Source organism: Microtus oregoni, unplaced genomic scaffold, assembly GCF_018167655.1.
Source record: "Microtus oregoni isolate MIOR12 unplaced genomic scaffold, Mior012 000007F_ref0000211, whole genome shotgun sequence".
NCBI classification, from domain to species: Eukaryota; Metazoa; Chordata; class Mammalia; order Rodentia; family Cricetidae; genus Microtus; species Microtus oregoni.
In genome coordinates this window covers 53,021,504-53,042,819 of record NW_024543066.1, presented here as the reverse complement: position 1 = coordinate 53,042,819, position 21,316 = coordinate 53,021,504, and the positions used below count along the sequence as shown (strand labels likewise).

The window sequence follows — 21,316 nt, the reverse complement described above, 5'->3', positions numbered from 1 at the left end:
TCTCTCTCTCTCTGTCCCGCCCATGGGTCAGATGTGAGCTCTTAGCTGCTGCCCCAGCACCCTGCCTGCCTGTGGCCACGCTGCCTGCCTGTGGCCACCCTGCCTGCAGACACACCTCTGAAAATGTAAGCAAGCTCCAATTAAAAGCTCATGCCTGGCCTTTTAAAAATTTTATTTATGTATTATATGTAAGTAAGTGTTTGTCTGTATAGATATTTGAACACCAGAAGACAGCATCAGATCAGGATGTAGTGAAACATATTTGTGAGCTGCCATGTGGATGCTGGGAATTGAACCCAGGCCTCGCCAAGCCATCCTGCAGCCACTCCTGGCTTTCATTATTATTATTATTATTATTATTTTATTGTGTATGGAGGCAGAGAACCACAATACTGATTCGGTCCCCTCCTACCACCTTCCCATGGGTTCTGGGGGCTGCAGTCAGGTCCCCAGGCTCGCTCAGAAGATGGCTTTACCCATGGAGCCATCTTGCTGGCCGTACTTATTTTTAATATTGGTTTGTGCAGATGTGTGGGCACACAAGTGCCATGGAGTGATGGTAGCAGTCAGAGGACAACCTGCTACCTTGTGGGCCCTGGGGAGTGAGACCAGGTGTTTAGCTAAGGTTTGTCAATGACCCGTCTTTATTTTATTTATTTATTTATTTATTTTTTAGTTTTTCTTAGTTTTTCGAGACAGGGTTTCTCTGTAGCTTTGGAGCCTGTCCTGGAACTAGCTCTTGTAGACCAGGCTGGTCTCAAACTCACAGAGATCCGCCTGTCTCTGCCTCCTGAGTGCTGGGATTAAAGGCATGTGCCATCACTGCCCTGCTCCGTCTTTATTTTTAAATTGCATTTTGTTTAGTTTGTGTATATGTATGAGAAAGAGAGAGAGACCATCCAAGCAGGTACAAGAGTGACACAGAACACATGTGGAGGTCAGAGACAAGTTTGGGAATTGATTCTCTCCTTCTGCCATATGGGCTTCAGAAACTGAACTCAGGTCCTTAGGCTTCCTAGCAAGACTTGCCGCTCCCTAACTATTTTTTTTTTGTTGTTGTTGTTTGTTTTTTGAAACAGTTTCTCTGTGTAACAGATCTGGCTGTCCTGGAACTCACTCTGTAGACCAGATTGACTTCAAACTCCCAGAGATTCACTGCCTCTGCCTCCCAAGTATTGGGATTAAAGGAGTGCGACATCACCGCCCGGCCAGTTTAAATAATTCTCTTTTTTTAAAAAGATTTATTTATTTATTATGTATACAACATTCTTCCTCCATGTATGCCCGCACGCCAGAGTAGGTCACCAGATCTCATTACAGATGGTTGTGAGCCACCATGTGGTTGCTGGGAATTGAACTCAGGACCTCTAGAAGAGCAGCCAGTGCTCTTAACCTCTGAGCCATCTCTCTAGCCCCCTAAATAATTCTTAAGAGAAAAAAAAAATATGAGGAGTGCCTGGCAGTGGTGGCGCACATCTTTAATCCTAACACTTGGGAGGCAGAGGCAGTGGATTTCTGTGAGTTTGAGGCCAACCTGGTCTACAGAGCGAGTTCCAGGACAACCAGGGCTGTTACACAGAGAAACCCTATATCGAAAACAATTTAAGAAAGACAGGGCGGGGCTAAGAGCTGGCGAGGTGGGTCCGCAGTTAGAATGCCCACTGGTCTCGCATATGAATGTTTCACCTGCATAGATGGATGTGCACCTTGAATGTAGTGGACATGCAGGCCAGAAGAGAGTCCTGGATCCCATGGAACTAGACTGTGGACCAGTGAGCATTCTAACTGCGGACCCACCTCCCCAGCTCTTAGCCCCGCCCTGTCTTTCTTAAATTGTTGTTGAAGAAATTAAAAAGAAGACACTGAAGGAGGGACTGATGGTACCTGCTTCTAATCCCAGCACGTGATTGGCTAAGACAAGAGGACCAACTAGCTCGAGACCAGCCTGGGCTACACAGTAGTGACCCTGTCTCAGAAGACCACCAGAGGAGCAGGAGAGGAACTCAGTGCTTAAGAGAACGTGCTGCTCTTGCAAGGACCTGAGCTCAGTTCCTAGTTCACAAGTGTCTGTAACTCTAGTTCCAGGAGATCTGACGTCCTCTGAATCCAACGGACTCTGCAGGCATCAGGCACACACATGGCACACTGACATACATGCAGGAAAAACACTCCTACACACAAAATAGAAATAAACAAAAATAAACAAGATCTCAAAAAAAGTTAGAAACCAACAAGCAACAAAAACAGAAGGCACACAGATCCTCAGGGTCTCTGGCCTCTGTACACACAGATATAGACACACACAGGAACACAAAAGGTCAGGGTCATTGCCAGCTACACTGTGAGTTTTAGACAATGTGGGATACATAAGACGATGTCTCAAAAAATATATGTATATATATATATATAATTTTCATGAAATTCAAAATTCCACACTTGTAGGAATTTTTAAACATGCTCACTCATTTACATATCGTCAGCAAAGTTGATCATTATGACAGAGACCATATGGCTCACAAGCCTAAAATATTTTTTTTCTGGGTCTTTATAGAGAAAACTTAAAGATCTGCTATCTATATACCAATAAGCAATGGTTTCAGGGAGGAGACATTGATTATCCCAACATATCCATTTCCTAACTATCGCCGGGAGCCCACAGAGGAAGTCAGTTTAGGAGTGGCTGCTGGTGCTGGCCAGCAACCTCTACAGCATACCCCTGAGGAACTGTGGGCACAGGGCACAGAGCTTCAGGGGCTTGCTCAAAGCCACACAGGCAGTTGACTGCAGGCGGTGAGATTTCAAAGCTGACCCATCACACTATGGAGCCTACATTGTCTTCTGAAACCAGCACACAAGCTCCTGGAGAGCAAGCCACAGTGTTCATCTCCTACTCTACTTCTAAACCAGTCAGGACCAGTGAGGCGGGCGCAGTGGGAGAGCGAGCTGCCTTGCCTGACAATCCATCCCTGAGACCCACATGTTCTAGAACTCCTGAAAGGGTTCCTCTGACCTCCACATGAACCTTAGCTCGTGTGCCCCCAATGAAGACGTAAGTATAAATTTAAAATTAAAACAGTAACAGCCAGGCAGTGGTGGCGCACGCCTTTAATCCCAGCACTTAGGAGGTGGAGGCAGGTGGATCTCTGAGTTCAAAGACAGTCTGGTCTACAAAGTAAGTTCTAGCCAGGGCTATATAGAAAAACCTTGTCTTGAAAAGCAAAACAAAGAACAACAACAAAAACAGTAACAATCGTGGGTGGGTGACAGCAGCTGTCACCAAGACTTTTGACTTAAATTCAAGGACACACACACAGATAAGTCTTAACATTTTTTAAAAACCTACAGAGGAGGGGGCTGGAGAGATGGCTCAGCAGTTAAGAGCATTGCCTGCTCTTCCAAAGGTCCTGAGTTCAATTCCCGGCAACCACATGGTGGCTCACAACCATCTGTAATGAGGTCTGGTGCCCTCTTCTGGCCTGCAGGCATACAGGCAGACAGAACACTGTATACATAACAAGTAAATAAATAAATATTTAAAAAAAAAACAACAAAAAAAAACCTACAGAGGAGGAAAAAAAAAACCCTGCAGAGGATGGGCAGAGGTTAAGAGCACTGGCTGCTCTTCCAGAGGTCCTGAGTTCAATTCCCAGCAACCACATCGTGTCTCACAACCATCTATGAGATCTAGTGCCCTCTTCTGGAGGGCAGGCATACATGCAGGCAGAACATTGTATAATTAATTAATTAATCAATAAAAAAAAAAAAACCCGCAGAAGCCGAGTGGTGGTGGCACACGCCTGTAATCCCAGCACTTGGAAGGCAGCACTTGGAAGGCAGAGGCTTCTGTGATTTCAAGGCCATCCTGGTCTACAGAGTGAGTTCCAGGACAGCCAGAGCTACACAGTGGAGATATGGCTCTGTGGTTAAGAGTGCTGACTGCTCTTCCAGAGGACCCAGGTTCAATTCCTACCACCCACATGGCAGTTAACAGCTGTCTGTAACTCCAAGATCTGACACCCTCAGATAGACATACATGCAGACAAAACACCAAGGCAAATAAAATAAAAATAAATAAATTATTAAAAAAAAAAAAGAAACCCTGTCTCAAAACACCAAAAAAGGAAGGAAGGAAGGAAGGAAGGACGAATAAGACGTGAGGAACAAGCAGTGTTGTTTCATGGCCTCTGGGTCAGTTCCTGCCCTGACTTCTCTAATGATGTAAACTGTAAGATGAAATGAACCCTTCTCTGCCAGGTTGCTTATAGTCCTGATTCAGCCCTGAGTCCAGTAGAGGAGCAGGGCTAGGATAGGCTGAGTGCTGGTGTTTTGGAGCCGTCACTTTTTCTGACTTTCCTGTCAATGCCAGGGAAGAGTAGTACAGTCCCCCAAAGGGTGATGGTGTGGAGGGGTGAGGGGTAGAGGAGACCCATTCATCCAGCAACCACACAGCACAGAGAAAAGGACCCAGAAGGACCAATATATCAATGTAAAGGCAGGCAGAAGCTTGTGTGGCTAAAATCCCTCCACCTAGAGAAGCTTCCAGGGTGGCCCTGCCATTGGCAGCCAGGCCCACAGTGCAGAGTTATTGACTTTACTGTTAGTAAATTGCAGAAGTTCCAGGCTGCACCATACCCTAATCTAACCACACACTCCACGACGTCACTGAGCAGGCATCTCCAGCCCCACCCACCCTGTGCTTGGTAACACTCAGCGCTCACGTTTCTGAGGGTGATCATCAGCTTTGCTTTGTTTTGTTTGCAAACTGAATTTAGGGATCCTGTCTTCCTCCCCACCCCACCCCACCCCACCCCTGGGCTTGTAACTGAATATTTCTCTAAAGGAACCCTAGGTCCCAGTCCAGACAGCAAGGCATAGGATAAGGAAGCAAAGACCTATGCAGCCAGGCTATCCTAAGGAGTCACCTCCTGCCAGTTTCTCAGCAGGCACTGTGGCATCTGTGCCAAAAGGGTGGGGCAAGAAGTCTGAGGTCCAGAGACGTCTACGAAGACTTTGACCAGAGGTGACACAGGGAATTAACCCGGAAGATCCCAGGAAATGCTAAAAGTAGTTGGCAGAGTAGCTAACTCCTAATAGGAGAGTAAGACAGGTTAGAGCAGTGCTTCTCATCCTGTGGGGCGTGGGGAGCGACCCCCTAAGGTCACATATCCTTCATATCAGATATTTACATTACGATTTATAACAGTAGCAAAATTATAGCTGTGAAGCACCAATAAAATCATTATATGGTTGGGGGTCACCACAACATGAGGAACTGTATTAAAGGGTCACAGCATGAGGAAGGTCGAGACCACTGGTCTAGACTCCGGAAGTCTAGACTCTGGCTTTAAGAATGAGTGAGTGGTCCTGTGTTGTGTTTTTGTTTTTGTTTCGAGACAGGGTTTCTCTGTAGCTTTGGAGCCTGTCCTGGAACTAGCTCTTGTAGACCAGGCTGGGCTCGAACTCACAGAGATCTGCCTGCCTCTGCCTCCCGAGTGCTGGGGTTAAAGGCCAGCGCCACCACTGACCGCCCTACAGTCCTGTGCTGTTCTGCAGCCCTTATGTATGCTATAACAAGGCCCCATGCCCCAGCCTGGCTTTCGCTTTCCCTCTAACCTCATTTTTACTAATCATAAATGTGCAACAGCTTCTTAACTCCACAGTCACTGAGATTTACAAATTTATCAGCATTAGATTTTATTATGGCCTTTTTCAAACAAAAATATGTTTTGGTTGTCCCTCTTACCGCCACACTCAAAAATTAAGGGAAATGTCATGTCTTATTACATAGTAATCCTTGGTAATTCCTTTTCAAAATACGGGAAAAATCTTTTAAAGGCGTCAGGTGACATGGAACATCTCCTGGCTCTGTCGGGAAAGGAATACCGAGCGACACAAGAGTTGCTGGGGCTTTCGAGCCTCCAGCTTTCCAGATCCTGTGGCCATCCTTGGTGTGCACACTGCTGGAAACATGGTAGAGGCTTGGCATAGTGGCACACACCTTTACTCCCAGCACTCTGCAGGCAGAGGCAGGTGAATCTCTGTGAGTTTGAGGCCAGCCTGGTCTGTATAGTAAGTTCTAGGACCTCCGGAGCTACATAGTAAGATATTATTTCAAAAAACAAAAAAGAAAAAGAAAATGAAAAGAAAAAGTAACAGTCTTCAGGTTCCAGGTGGACTGTAGCTCAGTGGTGAGCACTCCCTAGCTTGCAGAGGTGCTGGGCTCCAGTGCCAGCACCATAAGCATAAAATGATAGTGGGATTTTGTTTTGCTTTTTCTCTTAGTGACAACACAATGAATTTGGATGCTGAATAAACTTGAATCTAAAACCTAGTCTACACGAGCGGTGGTGGCGCATGCCTTTAATCCCAGCACTTGGGAGGCAGAGGCAGGTGGATCTCTGTGAGTTCGAGACTAGCCTGGTCTACAAGAGCTAGTTCCAGGACAGGCTCCAAAGCCACAGAGAAACCCTGTCTCGAAAAACCAAAAAATAAAATAAAATAAAACCTAGTCTACAACTTACTTCTTAATTGACATAGATCAGTTATTTAAAGTGAGTAGGTTAACCCTACAAGACTCTAAAGATTAAAAGAGAAAATATAGGAAGGATTTAGAAACACTTGCTACACAAGTCGTGTTAATTAACTATTGACCACTGTGTGATTCCGTCTTCCATTTGCGTACTCGCATGCAGACACACACACTCGTGCACACTCACTCACACACACTCGCACACTGCTCCCTGATCACAAATGGGAAGTGAGTGTGAGACATGGTGAGAGAACTCTACGTTCTTTTGCCACTCCTGGGGTACCGGGAGTTCCTGCCCATCTCTGTCTCCTGAGTAAATGTACATTTGTCAAGTAAGGACCCAGGAAGAGGAAGAGTAGACTCACCAGACCTGGGAGAGGTCCTGAAGATGGGAAACCTGCTCTTGCCCTCAGCTGGCGACTTCAATACATGTGCAAGTCCTCTAAGGGTTGATCCCAGCACCTCAGCAGGGGTGCCTCTGTCTGGGTCCCTCTCCAGGAACTACTGTTCATGATCCAGAAGTTTGCATAGGGGCCAGGGGACACTCACTCCAGTCCTGACCAGCCGCCTCTTCAACTGCTCAAGCCCTTCCCTTCTCCACCCTACTTCAAACACACTAGACAGTTCTGTGGCCAGGCCTTTAACCCTCCTGGTGCCACTGCCCTGCCCTACACATTCCCTGAGCAAAGGGCAGTCGCAGGACTCAGGCTCCCGTGGGGACAGTCTCCCTGAGGGGACAGGATGTGGGACCCCAACTAGGGAACTTTTATCTTCCCTCTATCAGGGGACAGGGAGAAACTGAGGAGAGAAAAGGGCAGGAGTCACAGCAGGAGACTAACAGCAAGGTCTTCCAGAGGGCAGCAGGGGCCTCTGTCCTCTCGATTTGGCTTAAAAAACTGCTCCTTGGTCCCTTTAAGGGGCAGGTCACAGTAGTGAGGAGGAAAGCCGGTATTTCTATGTGATAAGGTCCAGGGAGGAGAAATTACAAAGGCAGCTCCAGGTGAGGAGGCCCCAGTCCCACAGGAAGAGGGTGGCCAGCAGCTTGGCACACATACGCATGGCATAGCTTGTTTTGGATACCAGGCGACAGGATATTTGGCCAGCTCCTCCACCCTTTCCTTGGTAACTGGGGGGGTGTGGTGGACTCACCCTCACTTTCTCCTCCAGGGCAGAGGGCAGCTCAGCTTCCTGAGGTAACTAGGATCTTGGCTTTCTAAGGATCCTGTGGCCACTGGAAAGGGCTTGGAAGAACTGCTCGCTCTGACCACTCCTTCTTTACAGGGCCTTGGGCGAATTTCATATTAAATGCTTTCTCCGCCATTTGTGAAGAGGGGCAGTATGGGAAACAGCCACGCAGTAAACGTGCTATGGGCCAGTGTGATGGAGCACAGTACTCTCAGGCCAGGCCAGCCTAGGCTATGTGCTGAGTTCAGGCCAGCCTGGGCTATGTGTTGAGTTCAGGCCAGCCTGGGCTATGTGTTGAGTTCAGGCCAGCCTGGGCTATGTACTGAGTTCAGGCTAGTCATGTCTGTACAGAGAAAAGTTTTGAGATTCTGTCTCAAAAGCAAGTGAAAATAAACATGCTTACTGCCAACCGGTCAGTAGTGGGGCATGCCTTTGATTCCAGCACTCGGGAGGCAGAGGCAGGCGGATCTCTGTGAGTTTGAGGCCAGCCTGGTCTACAAGAGCTAGTTCAGGAACCAAAGCTACAGAGAAACCCTGTCTCCAAAACCAAACCAAAACGAGTCAAACCCATGCCAACTGCCATCTGCTGGTGATCCTTGGGTAAGCCAATTCACTTTGCCCTTCATGACCTATTGAATAAAATTATTCAACTAGCTGTCTTATGGCTGTTAGGTTTCAAACAGGGACAAATGGCTGAGGACACATACCAAAGTGGACCTGGCCACCAGGTTCTCCCTGCATCCCTCAGCCCCCTGTTACAGGGCCCTTGTGGCTGGCATACCCTCCAGCCCGGGGGGCTAGGCTGCCCTTCCCTATATAATCCAACCATTTGGTTACCTGATCTCTTTGTATTTTGGGCCTCCTAGATGTTGTACCTGGTTCCCATCTCTCCCTCCTCCGTTTCTCCACATGGCCCAGCTCAGTCTAGACATGGCCACTCTGGACTCCCCTAGAGATCCCTGTCTCTGCCTATGCTCTCTACATATCTGTAATAAACTTTCTCCTCCACCATACCCGGGAGCAGGAAAGCCAGTCATCTTTCCTTTTTCTTTCTTTCTTTTTTTTTTTTTTTTTTTTTTGGTTTTTCGAGACAGGGTTTCTCTGTGGCTTTGGAGCCTGTCCTGGAACTAGCTCTGTAGACCAGGCTGGTCTCGAACTCACAGAGATCCGCCTGCCTCTGCCTCCCGAGTGCTGGGATTAAAGGCGTGCGCCACCATCGCCCGGCTCTTTCTTTTTTTCATTCAACGGTCAGTCATTCTTTGCTCTGAAGTCCTTGCTGTGGCAGAGGAAGGCAGCTGCTGCCAGAAGGAACCATGTACCCTTTCCTACCAACCATACATGAGAAGGCAATGGCAACCATGAAGGCAACGCAGGGGAGATGCCTGTCATCTTAGCAGGGAGGATCATGGAAATCCATTAAACAATCTGTGATGTCCAGATAAGGATGCAGGCTCCAAGATGACCGAGGTTAACACTAGTGGCCATCTTGGGACTGGAACCCATTTGTTCTGTGTGGTCAGTGCTGCTGTTCCCCATGGCCCAGCTGTGCATCCAAGAGACAACGTCCCGTGCCTGGATTGCCCTATTCTCTCTGCAGCATAGACTCCTTCACCAGATCTGAAGGCAACTGACTGCATCTGATACCAAGTTGAATGAAGGTGATGAGCTGCCTGGGTGCTACGGGAGGGCTAGCCCGCTGCGCTGCAGAAGGCAGAGGGGGCTGGGCATCTGCAGGATTACTATCTCTCCTTTTAGGGTGGAGCCTCAGTCTGGGCACTTAGTCTTCGGGGTGATGAGCTGCTCCCCTCTTCTCTGACAGATATGCACACAACCTGAGATGAGTGTTCAAAGCCTTGAGGTTTGCGTGTGAAGGAGCCTTTTGGCACCTGTCCTCCTACCAGGTAGCCTGAGGCGGAGGCGGGCAGTCGGGAAGCCGACTGTTCAGCTGAGTCTGTCTACAGACTCCAGCAGCCCTTACACTCCCCAAGGCCTCTACTCCAGGGAGGCTCAAATTCCACCCTGACTCCAAGGCAGCTGATCTGGAGAGATGAAATTTCCTGTTTGGCCTCTTTCCAAGAACCCGCCATTCACTGCCTTCACCCTGCCCTCATCTCTGAGCTCCTGGGTTCCTGGTTCACCTCCTTCCCCACAGTGCCCTTGAGCTGTGGGGGGGAAAGGAGAGACTCCCCAGCTTTCCGTAAGGGACCGCTGAGACTGAACGCCAAGAAAAAGAAAGCTTTATGTCACCTGCCCAAATCCATCCTGTTTTGGGCAGGGAGAGCCCTCCTGCTGCTGCTTAACTCTATCTGCACCCATGGGAAATAGCGCTCCCCTCTCTGGAAATGAATTGCTTAGAACGAGACAGCAAGGTCCTCCCCAGCAAATGGGCTGCCCCTTTCTACGCCCCTACACCTGTTCACTCGGGTCCCAGTCTGGGCGTTCCCAGGTTCCACTGGCACACTATGAGCAAGAGCAAGCATCTTGCTTTCTGACCTGGCTGGTGCTGGGGTGTCCAAGCTGCAGGGCCTGAAAGGAGGATGTGAGCCGGCTGAGGACCACTCCATCTGGACCTTCCCGTTGTCTCCATGTCCTTTTCATCTTCCAGGGACCCAGAGGCGCCTACAGCTGGGTAAATGAAAGGTTAAGCCGGTTGGGCAGGGGAGCTGAGGAGTGGAATCTAAAGGGGAAACTTGGTAGGAGAAACAAAGCCAGTGTTTGTTGGGCTTCCCTCCTGCTTGGGAGGGTGTTCTCACACCACGGCATTCCTGGGTTGGCCAGAGTCAGTTCACAGTAGCTTCTCCACAGGGCTGCTGCAGTCAAAGTGACTTTTTTCACCAGCTGCATGAAGACCCAAGGAAGGAAACCCACAACTTCTTCCAGGCCTGAAAAGTTAACATTATTGGGTAGTGGTGGTGCACACCTTTAATCCCCGCACTCAGAAGGCAGAGGCAGGCGGATCTCTGCGAGTTTGAGGCCAGCCTGGTCTACAGAGTGAGTTCTAGGACAGCCACAGCTATGCAATAAGGAGACGCCATCTCAAAATAAATTCAACCTTGAGAAGCCATTTCCTTTAATAGCACTTTTAATAGTTACTTTTAAGTATATGTGTGGATGCCATCAAAGGGTGTTGGATCTACTGGGACTAGAGATAGAGGCCACCTGCCACAGACGCTAGTTTCAAAGTCTGGGTACTCTGCAAGAACAGTATGTGCTTTTAACTGCTGAGCCATCTTTGTTGTTGTTTTTGTTTGTTTGTTTGTTTTTGTTTTTCGAGACAGGATTTCTCTGTGGTTTTGGAGCCTGTCCTGGAACTAGCTCTTGTAGACCAGGCTGGTCTCGAACTCACAGGGATCCACCTGCCTTTGCCTCCCAAGTGCTGGGATTAAAGGCATGCGCCACCACCGCCCGGATCTTTGTTGGTTTTTTGAGACAGGGTTTTTCTGTATAGTCCTAGCTGTCCTGGAACTCAGAGTTCCTGCCTCTGCCTTTTGAGTGCAGGGATTAAAAGCGTGAACCACCACTGCCTGGTGGCATTTGGATTTTTCAAAGCATAATTTTAAGGCTGGAGGGCTGGAGAGATGTCTCAGCAGTTAAGAACTGCCTGCTCTTCCAAAGGTCCTGAGTTCAATTTCCGGCAACCACATGGTGGCTCACAACCATCTGTAATGAGATCTGGTGCCCTCTTCTGGCCTGCAGACATACATGTAGACAGAATACTGAGAATACTGTATACATAATAAATTTAAAAAAAACAAAAACAAAAAAAATAAATATTTAAAAATAATTTAAGGCTGGAGAGATGGCTCAGAGGTTAAGAGCACTGACTGCTCTTCTAGAGGTCCTGAGTTCAATTCCCAGCAACCACATGGTGGCTTACAACCATCTGTATGAGATCTGGTGCCATCTTCCAGCCTGCAGGATACATGTTGTATACACAATAACTAACATAATTTTAGAAAGATTACGATTCTATCAATTGGGCACCTTGTGTCAGTAGTCTGGAGGCTGTGAGCTACCATGTGGATGCTGGGAGTCGAACCCAGATCCAACACAAGAGGAGCCAGTGCTCTTGCCCACGAAGCCGCCTCTTCCATCCCTACAATCGCCATGTGGCTCAGTGGTTCTCAACCCGCCTATGCTGCGACCCTTTAATACAGTTCCTCACGCGCAGTGACCCTCAACCACCAGATTATGTTGTTGCTACTTCATAACTGTAATTTTCCTAGTTATAAATCATAATATGTCTGATATGTAGGGTATTTGATATGTGACCCCTGCGAAAGGGCCCCGACCCACAGGTTGAGAACCATTGACTTAAGACAGTGGACTAGAAACGATGTTTTCTAGAAGAGTCAGTAAACACATCAGGTTCCTCAGGGCATGAGAGCCTCTGCAAACCTTCTCTAGCTGTGGAGAGCTAGCAAGGAAGACTTAGGGGACTGTCTGGTGAAAGCAGAGAAAGAAAAGATGACCAGAGTTCAAGAGCAAACAGGAACATCCCTGAGAGCAGACCATACCCCAAGGCCCAGAAAGTCTGGGTTTGCCCTGGACATGGGTTCCCAGCAAGACAAGCACACTGGTGTGGCATTTGTTTTTATTAGAAAACCCATTAGGTGAGTGCCTCTAACGCAGGCAGGCAGAGCCTGTTTAGGCCCCACAGCTCTCGTTTAATCTTCTACCCTCTTGTGAGGAGCTGCCAGGGGATAGGGATGCCAGGCAGAGTCCAAAGGCCTCTCCTGGACCCCCAAGAGTTCACATTGCAGTAACATGCCAACAGCACCGGATGGGAGCCTCAAGCCCAAAGCTGTGGCTAAAGGCAGTACTGTTTTATGGCTTCAGTGAGGACAGGGAGGCTCGCCAGCTCCCAGGTCTGCCCTCTGCATTCAGGCTGAGTCAGGATCCAGGACAAGATGGCCATGGGCCAAGGGAACACATCTGCTACCCTTTGGAGTCTAGAAAACACCTGGCTTCTTGAGAGAGAAGGGTCGAGGAAGCTGCACTCAGTTCTTCTTGGGTTTGGGAGTATCGTATTTCCTCTTGCTGGAGTACCACAGGAGAAGGGGGATGCCTATGGAGGGCAAGGTCATGACTCCAAAGGCTGCCCAGTCCAGCTGTGGAGGAAAACAAGAGCTCGCTTAGGAGTCTGGATGCAGATGCAGGACAGAACAGGGACCAAGGGAGCAGAGTTCCAGCCTCTACCCAGACCAGCGGCTACTTCTCAGGGTGTGGAGCCCAATCCTCACCTCACTCAAATCCTAGACAGTCCCTAACAGTCGAGCCTCCTGGGGCTTTGGCCTATCCCCTTCATACTTCACCTTGCTGTCTTCTAGCCTAGTTAAGCATTGGACCTCCCAGGTCTTTAGCCACATCTGCTGCTTTCAGCCTGCCTTCCTTGCTTCTTGACTGGCTGAACCCTCTCCAGAGTCAAAGCGACAGCTGGTGTGGCTCCTAGCTGCTCCAGGACCCTGTGTGACACCTCACCGCAGCACTTCCCACCACGGCCTCACCGAGTCTATGAGAGCAGGTGAATTTTGTTGCTGCTGAGGTTATATACTGTCTCTTGTAGCCCAGGCTGGCCTCAAACTGGCTAAATAGTTAATGAAGCTCCTGATCGTCCTGCCTTCATTCCCCCAAAGCTGGGAATATAGGTGTGCCACCAGGGCTGGTTTTACTTTTTAATTTTTTTTTTAAATATTTATTTACTTATTATGTATACAATATTCTGTCTGTGTGTATGTCTGCAGGCCAGAAGAGGGCACCAGATGGTTGTGAGCCACCATGTGGTTGCCGGGAATTGAACTCAGGACCTTTGGAAGAGCAGGCAAAGCTCTTAACCACTGAGCCATCTCTCCAGCCCTACTTTTTAATTTTTTAAAGTGTGTACTACCATTGCCCGGCATTATGTTTGTTTATTTAGTTTTGAGTTTTCTTTTCTAAGATTTATTTATTTATTATGTATACAGCGTTCTGTCTGTATGCATGTTTGCTGGCCAGAAGAGGGCACCAGATCTCATTACAGATGGCTGTGAGCCACCATATGGTTGCTGGGACTTGAACTCAGGACCTCTGGGAGAGCAGTCAGTGCTCTTAACCTCTGAGCCGTCTCTCCAGCCCTCAGGGCTGGTTTTATAGTGTTGGGGTAGAACCCAGGGCCTTGTGCATGCCAGGCAAACATGCTACTGCCCGAGCCATATCCTCACGCCAGGTAATCTGTAACGGGAGAGACCGTCGTATATGGAGCTTCTGGATGAATAAATGGATTCCCTCATTTAGTGTTCACTCAGCCCTGGAAAATTCTCTCCAAGCTCCAGCTGGGCGAGGTGCTGCATGACTTAATCCCAGCACCCAGGAGACAGAGGCAGGTGGAGCTCTGTGAGTTCCAGGCGAGCTAGGACCTAAAGTTTAAGCAGCTATGAGTCTACGGAGCCCGACTGGCTTCCACTCCAGACTGAGCAGAAAGCAAGGCCAGCTTCATGGTGCTGGCTCTTTTTTTTTTTTTTCAATTTTTTAAAATATTTATTTATCATGTGTACAATATTCTGTCTGTGTGTATGTCTGCAGGCCAGAAGAGGGCACCAGACCCCATTACAGATGGTTGTGAGCCACCATGTGGTTGCCGGGAATTGAACTCAGGACCTTTGGAAGAGCAGGCAATGCTCTTAACCATTGAGCCATCTCTCCAGCCCCTGGTGCTGGCTCTTGTGAGCTCACCTGACAAAATCTGGGCAGGATTACCTCAGGAATATATCTAAAACTGTCTCTGTCTTTTTCTTTCTCTGTCTGTCTCTCATATGAAAGCAAAAAATAGATAAGGTAAGAACAAGTTAATCAATTTTCTAAGGAAACTGTGAGTTTCCAGAACCAACAGAATGTTCTAACACCAGGGGATAAGAGACAGTACTAGAAAGGCTTACAAAATGGGGGGAGAATCTCCGGTCAAACTCCCGCTGGGCAAGGATTCCTCCCTGTCCAGGTGCACTGGTGGAGCCGATCTGGAAAGAAAAAAAGAAGGGATTAAGGCTTCAAAGTTACCTCATCTGAGAACAGGCTGTTCCAGCTAACAGAGCTCTGAGCATTAGACAAGAGCAACCATCAAGACGCAGCTGAGAATGCGTAAAGAGCACGGTTATAGCTCAAGTGGGAGAGCTCTCGTAGAGCATGGAAGACAGCTCGGTTTTGATCACCAGTACTGGAAAGAGAGAGAGGGAGGGAGAGAGGGAGGGAAGGAGGGAGAGAGGAAGAGAGAGAGGGAGAGAGGGAGGGAGGGAGGGAGGGAGGGAGAAAGGGAGAGAGGGAGGGAGAGAGGGAGGGAAGGAGGGAGAGAGGAAGAGAGGGAGGGAGAGAGAGAGGGAGGGAGGAAGAGAGAGGAAGAGAGAGAGGGAGGGAGAGAGGGAGGGAAGGAGGGAGAGAGAGGAAGAGAGAGAGGGAGGGAGGGAGGGAGGGAGGGAGAGAGAGAGAGAGGAAGAGAGAGAGGGAGGGAGAGAGGGAGGGAGGGAGAGAGAGGAAGAGAGAGAGGGAGGGAGGGAGGGAGGGAGGGAGAGAGAGGAAGAGAGAGAGGGAGGGAGGGAGGGAGAGGAAGAGAGAGAGGGAGGGAGAGAGGGAGGGAGAGAGAGAGGGAGGGAGGGAGAGAGGGAGGGGGGAGAGAGAGAGGGAGGGAGAGAGAGAGAGAGGGAGGACGGAAAGAAAGAAAGGAGGAAAGAAGCTACTGAGGGCTGGAGAGATGGCTCAGTGGTTGAGAGGACTGGCTGTTTTTGCAAATGACCTGGGTTTGGTACCCAGCACCCACAAAGAAGCTCACAACCAGCTCTAACTCCAGTCCCAAGGAATCCAAGCCCTTCTTCTGACCTCTAGGCACTAGGCGTGGACATGGTGCACATGTATACAATTCAGCAAAGGTCTCATATACATAAATAAATCTACAAAATTTTCTTTTTTTTATATTTTTAATAATTATTTATTACGTATATAATATTCTGTGTGTATGCCTGAAGGCCAGAAGACGGCACCAGACCTCATTACAGATGGTTGTAAGCCACCATGTGGTTGCTGGGAATTGAACTCAAGACCTTTGGAAGAGCAGGCAATGCTCTTAACCACTGAGCCATCTCTCCAGCCCCAAAATTTTCTTTTTAAAGGAAATTTTTAAATAAGATAGATGAAGTCAAGCATGGTGGTACATGCCTTTAATCCCAGCACTCAGAAGGCAGATACAGGCAGATCCATAAGAGGCCAGCCTGGCCTACAAAGTGAGTTCCAGGAAAACCAGAGCTATATAATAGAGCAACCCTGTCTTGAAAAACTGCAAATAAATAAATAAATAAATAAATACCAGAGAGATAATCCCCTCAGGCTTTTATAGAGAAAAGTAGATTAGGAACCAGCAGAGTTGAAATCCCCCCCCACACACACAGTGAGCATCTGTTAGGACACGCTAGCTACACAACTAAAACCAAACCTTGATCCACTCCTGTCTGCATGGCAGGGTGCATCATGGAGTTAGCAGGCCTCAGCAATCATTTGCTTATTCCTTTTCGACTTCACAAGGCCGCCCTGACTCAGGTGAAGTAGTAAGAAGCGTTCTGAAAATGTTAATGCCCTACCCAAATGTACATTACCAGAGAAGGGCTGGGGCTGCCACACATTCCTGTGCTGTCTGAAGAGGGGCCAAGAGTTTGGAGCTCACTGCGAAGAGCAGGCAAGCCTTTGATTCTCATGTCTATTAACCCACTAAGTACCAGGGAGTTCTGGGCAGAGCGGCTCGCACACTTGTAATCCCAGCACTTGGGTAACAGAAGCAGAAAGATCAGTGCAAACTCCTTAGAGTTTGAAGAAGGTCAGCCTGAGCTACATAGGATCTGTCTCAAAACAAGTAAAAGAAAAATAATTCAATCACTCAGTTAATTAAAAATAAAGCAGGGTGCAGGGGTTCACATCTGTAGCCTCAGCAGGGGAGGCAGAGGCAGGCAGATCTCTGAGTTCAAGGCCAGCCTGATCTACAGAGCGAGTTCCAGGACAGCCAGGGCAACACAGAGAAACCTGTCTTGAAAAACAAAATGAAACCAATTCAGGGCTGGGCATGGTGGCACATGCTTTTGTGAAGCAGAGGCAGGTAGCCCTCTTGTGAGTTCCAGGCCAGTCAGGATTGTGTAGTGAGATGTATCACGATAACGAAAATGAATGAAAGAAGAAAGAAAGAAAGAAAGAAAGAGAGAGAGAAAGAGAGAGAGAGAAAGAGAAAGAGAGAGAGAGAGAGAGAGAGAGAGAGAAAGAAAGAAAGAAGGAGCCCCACAGAGCTCAAGGTTTGGACAACTTACCACAACAGGCCCATCCTCCTGGGCCAAGTAGGTAATAGTCGCTGAAGTGAAGTTGAAATAGCCAGCTTTGAGAGGACGAAGGACCACTGTGTGGGAGACATTGCTAGCACTAGCCCAAGGGTCAAGGAAGTAGAACAAGATGTGCCATTCATGAAACAGTTAACAACACCTGCAGTGACCGCATGCCTCTTCATGCTTCAAGCCCACTTTTTAAAAGTATAGCGTATGGTGGGGCAGTGGTGGTACACACCTTTAACCCCAGCACTCGGGAGGCAAAGGTAGGCGGATCTCTGTGAGTTCAAGACCAGCCTGGCCTACAGAGTGAGTTCCAGTATATCCAGTGCTACAGAGTGAGATCCTGTCTCAAAAAAATCAAAAAATAAGAAATTGGACAGTCATTGAGTAAGGGGCCGGGGCAACAGGTTACCCAGTTTCTCTATTCTTATTCTCTAAGAATCTACCTTTTTACCTTTTTTTAAAGGATTTATTTATCTATTTATTTATTATGTATACACTGTTCTGGGCACCAGATCTCATTACAGATGGTTGTGAGCCACCATGTGGTCGCTGGGAACTGAACTCAGGACCTCCAGAAGAGCAGTCAGTGCTCTTAATCTCCATCTCTCCAGCCCTGAACCTATTCTGAAAGAACCTCGGGTACAGAGCATTTACCCAGTGTGTGTGAGTGCACGAGAGTCTCTCCAGCAATGCAAAGAAAAAAACACCTTTCAACGTGGCCACTGATACCTTTATAAATGTCTACATCTTGCTGCTGGACCGCAGGGCTCACAGCCCACACAAGGCACGCTCACACAGCTGGTTCCTGTCTTCCTGTGTCATCTTATCCACAGATGGCAAGAAAAAGAGCCACACACCCACCATTTGAAACAGTGCCCAGTCCCAGCCCTCATTACATAGAAAAAGAGGATACGGTGCAATCCGGTCCCATTTGACATTGAGCATACCAGAGACGATGCCAAAGTCTTCTGGAGGGAAGGAATCGTCAGACAATTCCACATCTAGCGCAGCACTAGAAAGCAAACACAAGAGTAAGGGATATAAAATTAAGGCAGTTAACTAGAAAATCTACCTGCTGGTCAAAAGAACCCCCTCACAGTAACTTGGCTTTAAAGAAGCCAGATCAAGGCCTGGGATTCCGTTACTCAGAAACACCAGAATATTCAAATATCCAGAAGTGAATGGGCCCAAAAATTATCCCGACTCTAATTTCTGGACTGGAGAAGTAAGATGAAGATGGAAAAGAAAAATAAAATGAAAGAACAGCAATAAAAGTGCTCATGCGTGGAAGAAGGGAGCGGGGAGTCGGGCCCCGGAGGTTAGGACGAGATGTACATTCTCTGAAAGCCTTCCAGGCCCCGAAAATGGGAGGTGGCAGTTCACTCAAGGATGCCCTCACTCTCAAAAAGCACCCCGGCCAAAGTAAGCCCTCTAGTGGATTCCTTCATGTCTTCACTCTCGGCACCCGATGCTGGAGGGCTCCAAAAGAGAATCCGCTCCTCCACAAAGTTCTCTATGCCCACGTGGACGCTCAGGACCCAGGAAGGAGCATGCTCAGCCCAAGCCGTTACCTGGAGCCGACATTGTAGATGTTATACTGCAGGGTCAGGTCCCGCCCTTCCACAGCGTATCTGTTCAGCAATGATTTAGAGGCCAAAAGCCTGGCTCCTTCTTCTCCTTGACTGACAGCTAACAGAGCCAACACCACAAACGCTAGCGGCCTCATCTTTGGAAAAAAGAGCAGAGTGAGCAATCAACCCAAGTACGGAAAAAACCGCCAGGCAGGCAGGCATCCTGAGCGGAGCCTCACTCCAGCCCCACGACTTCGTCTGCAGCGGCAGGCCCCGGAGACGGCCCAAGCCACAGCTGTGTGCATCGCGCTTCGGGTCAGCCTGGGTCTCACCACTGCCACTGCCGGACTCACCGTGGGCACCCCAAACGCCATCCTGAGCCACAGACAACCGGAAAACAACGTCAGCATCCAAAAGACCGGAAGCGGATCTGGCCGGAAACCCTGATGTCCCGCCCAGTGCCTTGTGGTTGTTGTAGTTCCACAAGTCACACAGTTCCCTTTGTGGCAACTGCCACCCAAGAGAAGGCATCTAGACAAGCGGTTCTCAACCTGTGGGTCCCGACCCCTTTCTCAAAGGCGATGCATATTATATATACTGCATGTCAAATATTTATATTATGATCCATAATAGTAGCAAAATTACAGTTCTGAAGTAGCAATAAAATAATTTTATGGTTGGGGGGTCACCACTGTTATGCCCAAATCCGCGAAGTCCCCCAAAAAGCCAACAAGAAGACAGAGTCCCGTATGTAAAAGCAGAGAGCCTTTATTTTAAGCAAGTTTGCAAACTCGGTCTCTCCGCATGTCCAACGTATTGGAATAACCAGAGAGCCCCGAGCTCAGTTAGGTTGGGTTTTATAGTAGTAAAGGTTGGGGTAAGGGGTTTCTGAGGTTCAGGACTCCTGATTGACTGTCTAGGGATGTTCTGGTGAGTGAGTGCTGGAAGGTGGACCTATCTATAGCGGTTGGAATGTTAGGCATTTCCTTTGGATGGTCTGTTTTTGGGTGGTGCTCGGGTAATCTCAGCTTGTGGACTGCTTCAGGGTAAACTACTGAGACCCAGGCCTCTTGTTAAACTTATCTATGGCAGGTGATAATGGTTGGAAGTAAAGAACTTCTTTGAGTGACCTGCCCATACTTAGCGTCTCATGGCTGGCTCCCACAACCACAACATGAGGAATTGTATTAAAGGGCTGTAGCAGGGCTGGAGAGATGGCTCAGTAGTTAAGAGCATTGCCTGCTCTTCCAAAGGTCCTGAGTTCAATTCCCAGCAACCACATGGTGGCTCACAACCATCTGTAATGGAGTCTGGTGCCCTTTTCCGGCCTGCAGGCATACACACAGACAGAATATTGTATACATAATAAATAAACATTAAAAAAATTTGAAAGAAAGAAAGAAACTGCCAACGTGAATGCTTCATGGTGTGGTTAAGGGAAAGTTTTATTGGTTTTTGGTTTTTGGTTTGTTTTCTGAGATACCGTTTCTCTTTGTAGCCCTAACCTGGAACTTTCTCTATAGGCTAGGCTGGCCTCAAACTCAGATCTGCCTGCCTTTGCTTCCCAAGTACTGGAATTAAAGGTGTGTGCTACTACCGCCCAGCAAGGGGAAGGTTTTGTTTTTGTTTTATTGTAAATAAGAGTGAGTAAACTGGGCAGGAAAGATGGCTCAGTGGTTAAGGGCACGGACTGTTTTCCAGAGGACCTGGGTTCAATTCTCAGCCTGGCAGCTACAACTGCCTGTAACTCCAGTTCCAGGATCAGAACTGCAGCCTCTGCATGCACACACTGCACAGACACACATGCATGCAAAACACCCAGACGCATAAAATAAATAAACAAATAAATCTGAGAGAAAGATTGAGACAGAGAGACTACCCCAGAGGCATTCAGAGGTGTCCAGAACACACAGAGAAAGCCATAGACCAAAAATGATCACTGGACCGAGCATGGCCAGGGTTTTCTGTGAGGGGATGTAGAATAATCAGAGATAGAGACTAGGGAGTGTAGCCAGGTCAGGAGTAGCCGAGAGAAGGAAAGCCAAGAGCTGGCGGAAGGTTAGGGAAGAGGAGGAGTAAGAAGCACAGACATATGAAATGCGATATTTGTGATGTTATACTGAGGGAGCCTGGGGACCAGCATGGGCTGTATGCTGACATGCACTACAGGTCACTCTGCCAGAATAGGAAGCAGTTTCATAAGTTCCAGAGGAAGACTGGCTGTTTTCTTCCTTCTCTCCTTTCTTCCTTTCTCTTTCTTCCTTCCTTGCTTTTTCTTTCTTTCTTTCTTTCTTTCTTGCTTGCTTGCTTGCTTGCTTGTGTAAGACTTTAAGACAATCCTGAAGCCATTTTTGACAATTCTGAATCCTCTTAGCCTCTGTGCCATAGTGCTTCCCCTCCTCCCCTGGGAACCAAGGACCTAACAGCTACACTCGCACATACTCACTTCCTGAACAATTACCCATATACGTATGTTTTGGTTCAGTCCCCTAGGAAATGGGGTCAAAATGACCTCTTACCTCATCTGATCTGGCAACAGTTCTCCAGTCAATTATTGGTAATAGCCCTTTCAAATAAGCCAATCAGAATAGTCAAAGAACAACCCCTCTTGCTTCTGTGACCCCTTTAAAAGTAGACTGTACCAGCTATTCGAGGTCTCTCGGCTTCCCGAATGCTGAGGGACCCTGTCATGACAGAAT

At 48.2% G+C, this 21,316-nt stretch overlaps 2 protein-coding genes across 6 annotated transcripts in view; both read right to left on the bottom strand.

Moving 5' to 3' along the window:
* The window catches only part of Arhgef2 (Rho/Rac guanine nucleotide exchange factor 2), a 55,291-nt gene extending 48,199 nt beyond the window's left edge, over positions 1-7,092 (bottom strand). For 4 of the 5 annotated variants that reach the window (XM_041655343.1, XM_041655344.1, XM_041655340.1 and 1 more), the window contains exon 1: positions 6,895-7,092. The gene's annotated coding sequence lies outside the window, so the exon portion shown is untranslated. The remainder of the gene's footprint in view (positions 1-6,894) is intronic. The other variant, XM_041655341.1, reaches the window with a different exon arrangement.
* Positions 7,093-12,291: 5,199 nt separating this feature from the next.
* Positions 12,292-19,033, bottom strand: Ssr2 (signal sequence receptor subunit 2). Its single transcript, XM_041656079.1, has 6 exons — positions 18,971-19,033; positions 18,618-18,772; positions 17,960-18,058; positions 17,029-17,137; positions 14,629-14,706; positions 12,292-12,825 (listed from the first exon to the last, which is right to left on the bottom strand). The coding sequence occupies exons 1-6, from the start codon at positions 19,025-19,027 to the stop codon at positions 12,715-12,717; spliced, it is 609 nt and encodes a 202-aa protein (XP_041512013.1). The 5' UTR covers positions 19,028-19,033; the 3' UTR covers positions 12,292-12,714.
* Positions 19,034-21,316: the final 2,283 nt, after the last annotated feature.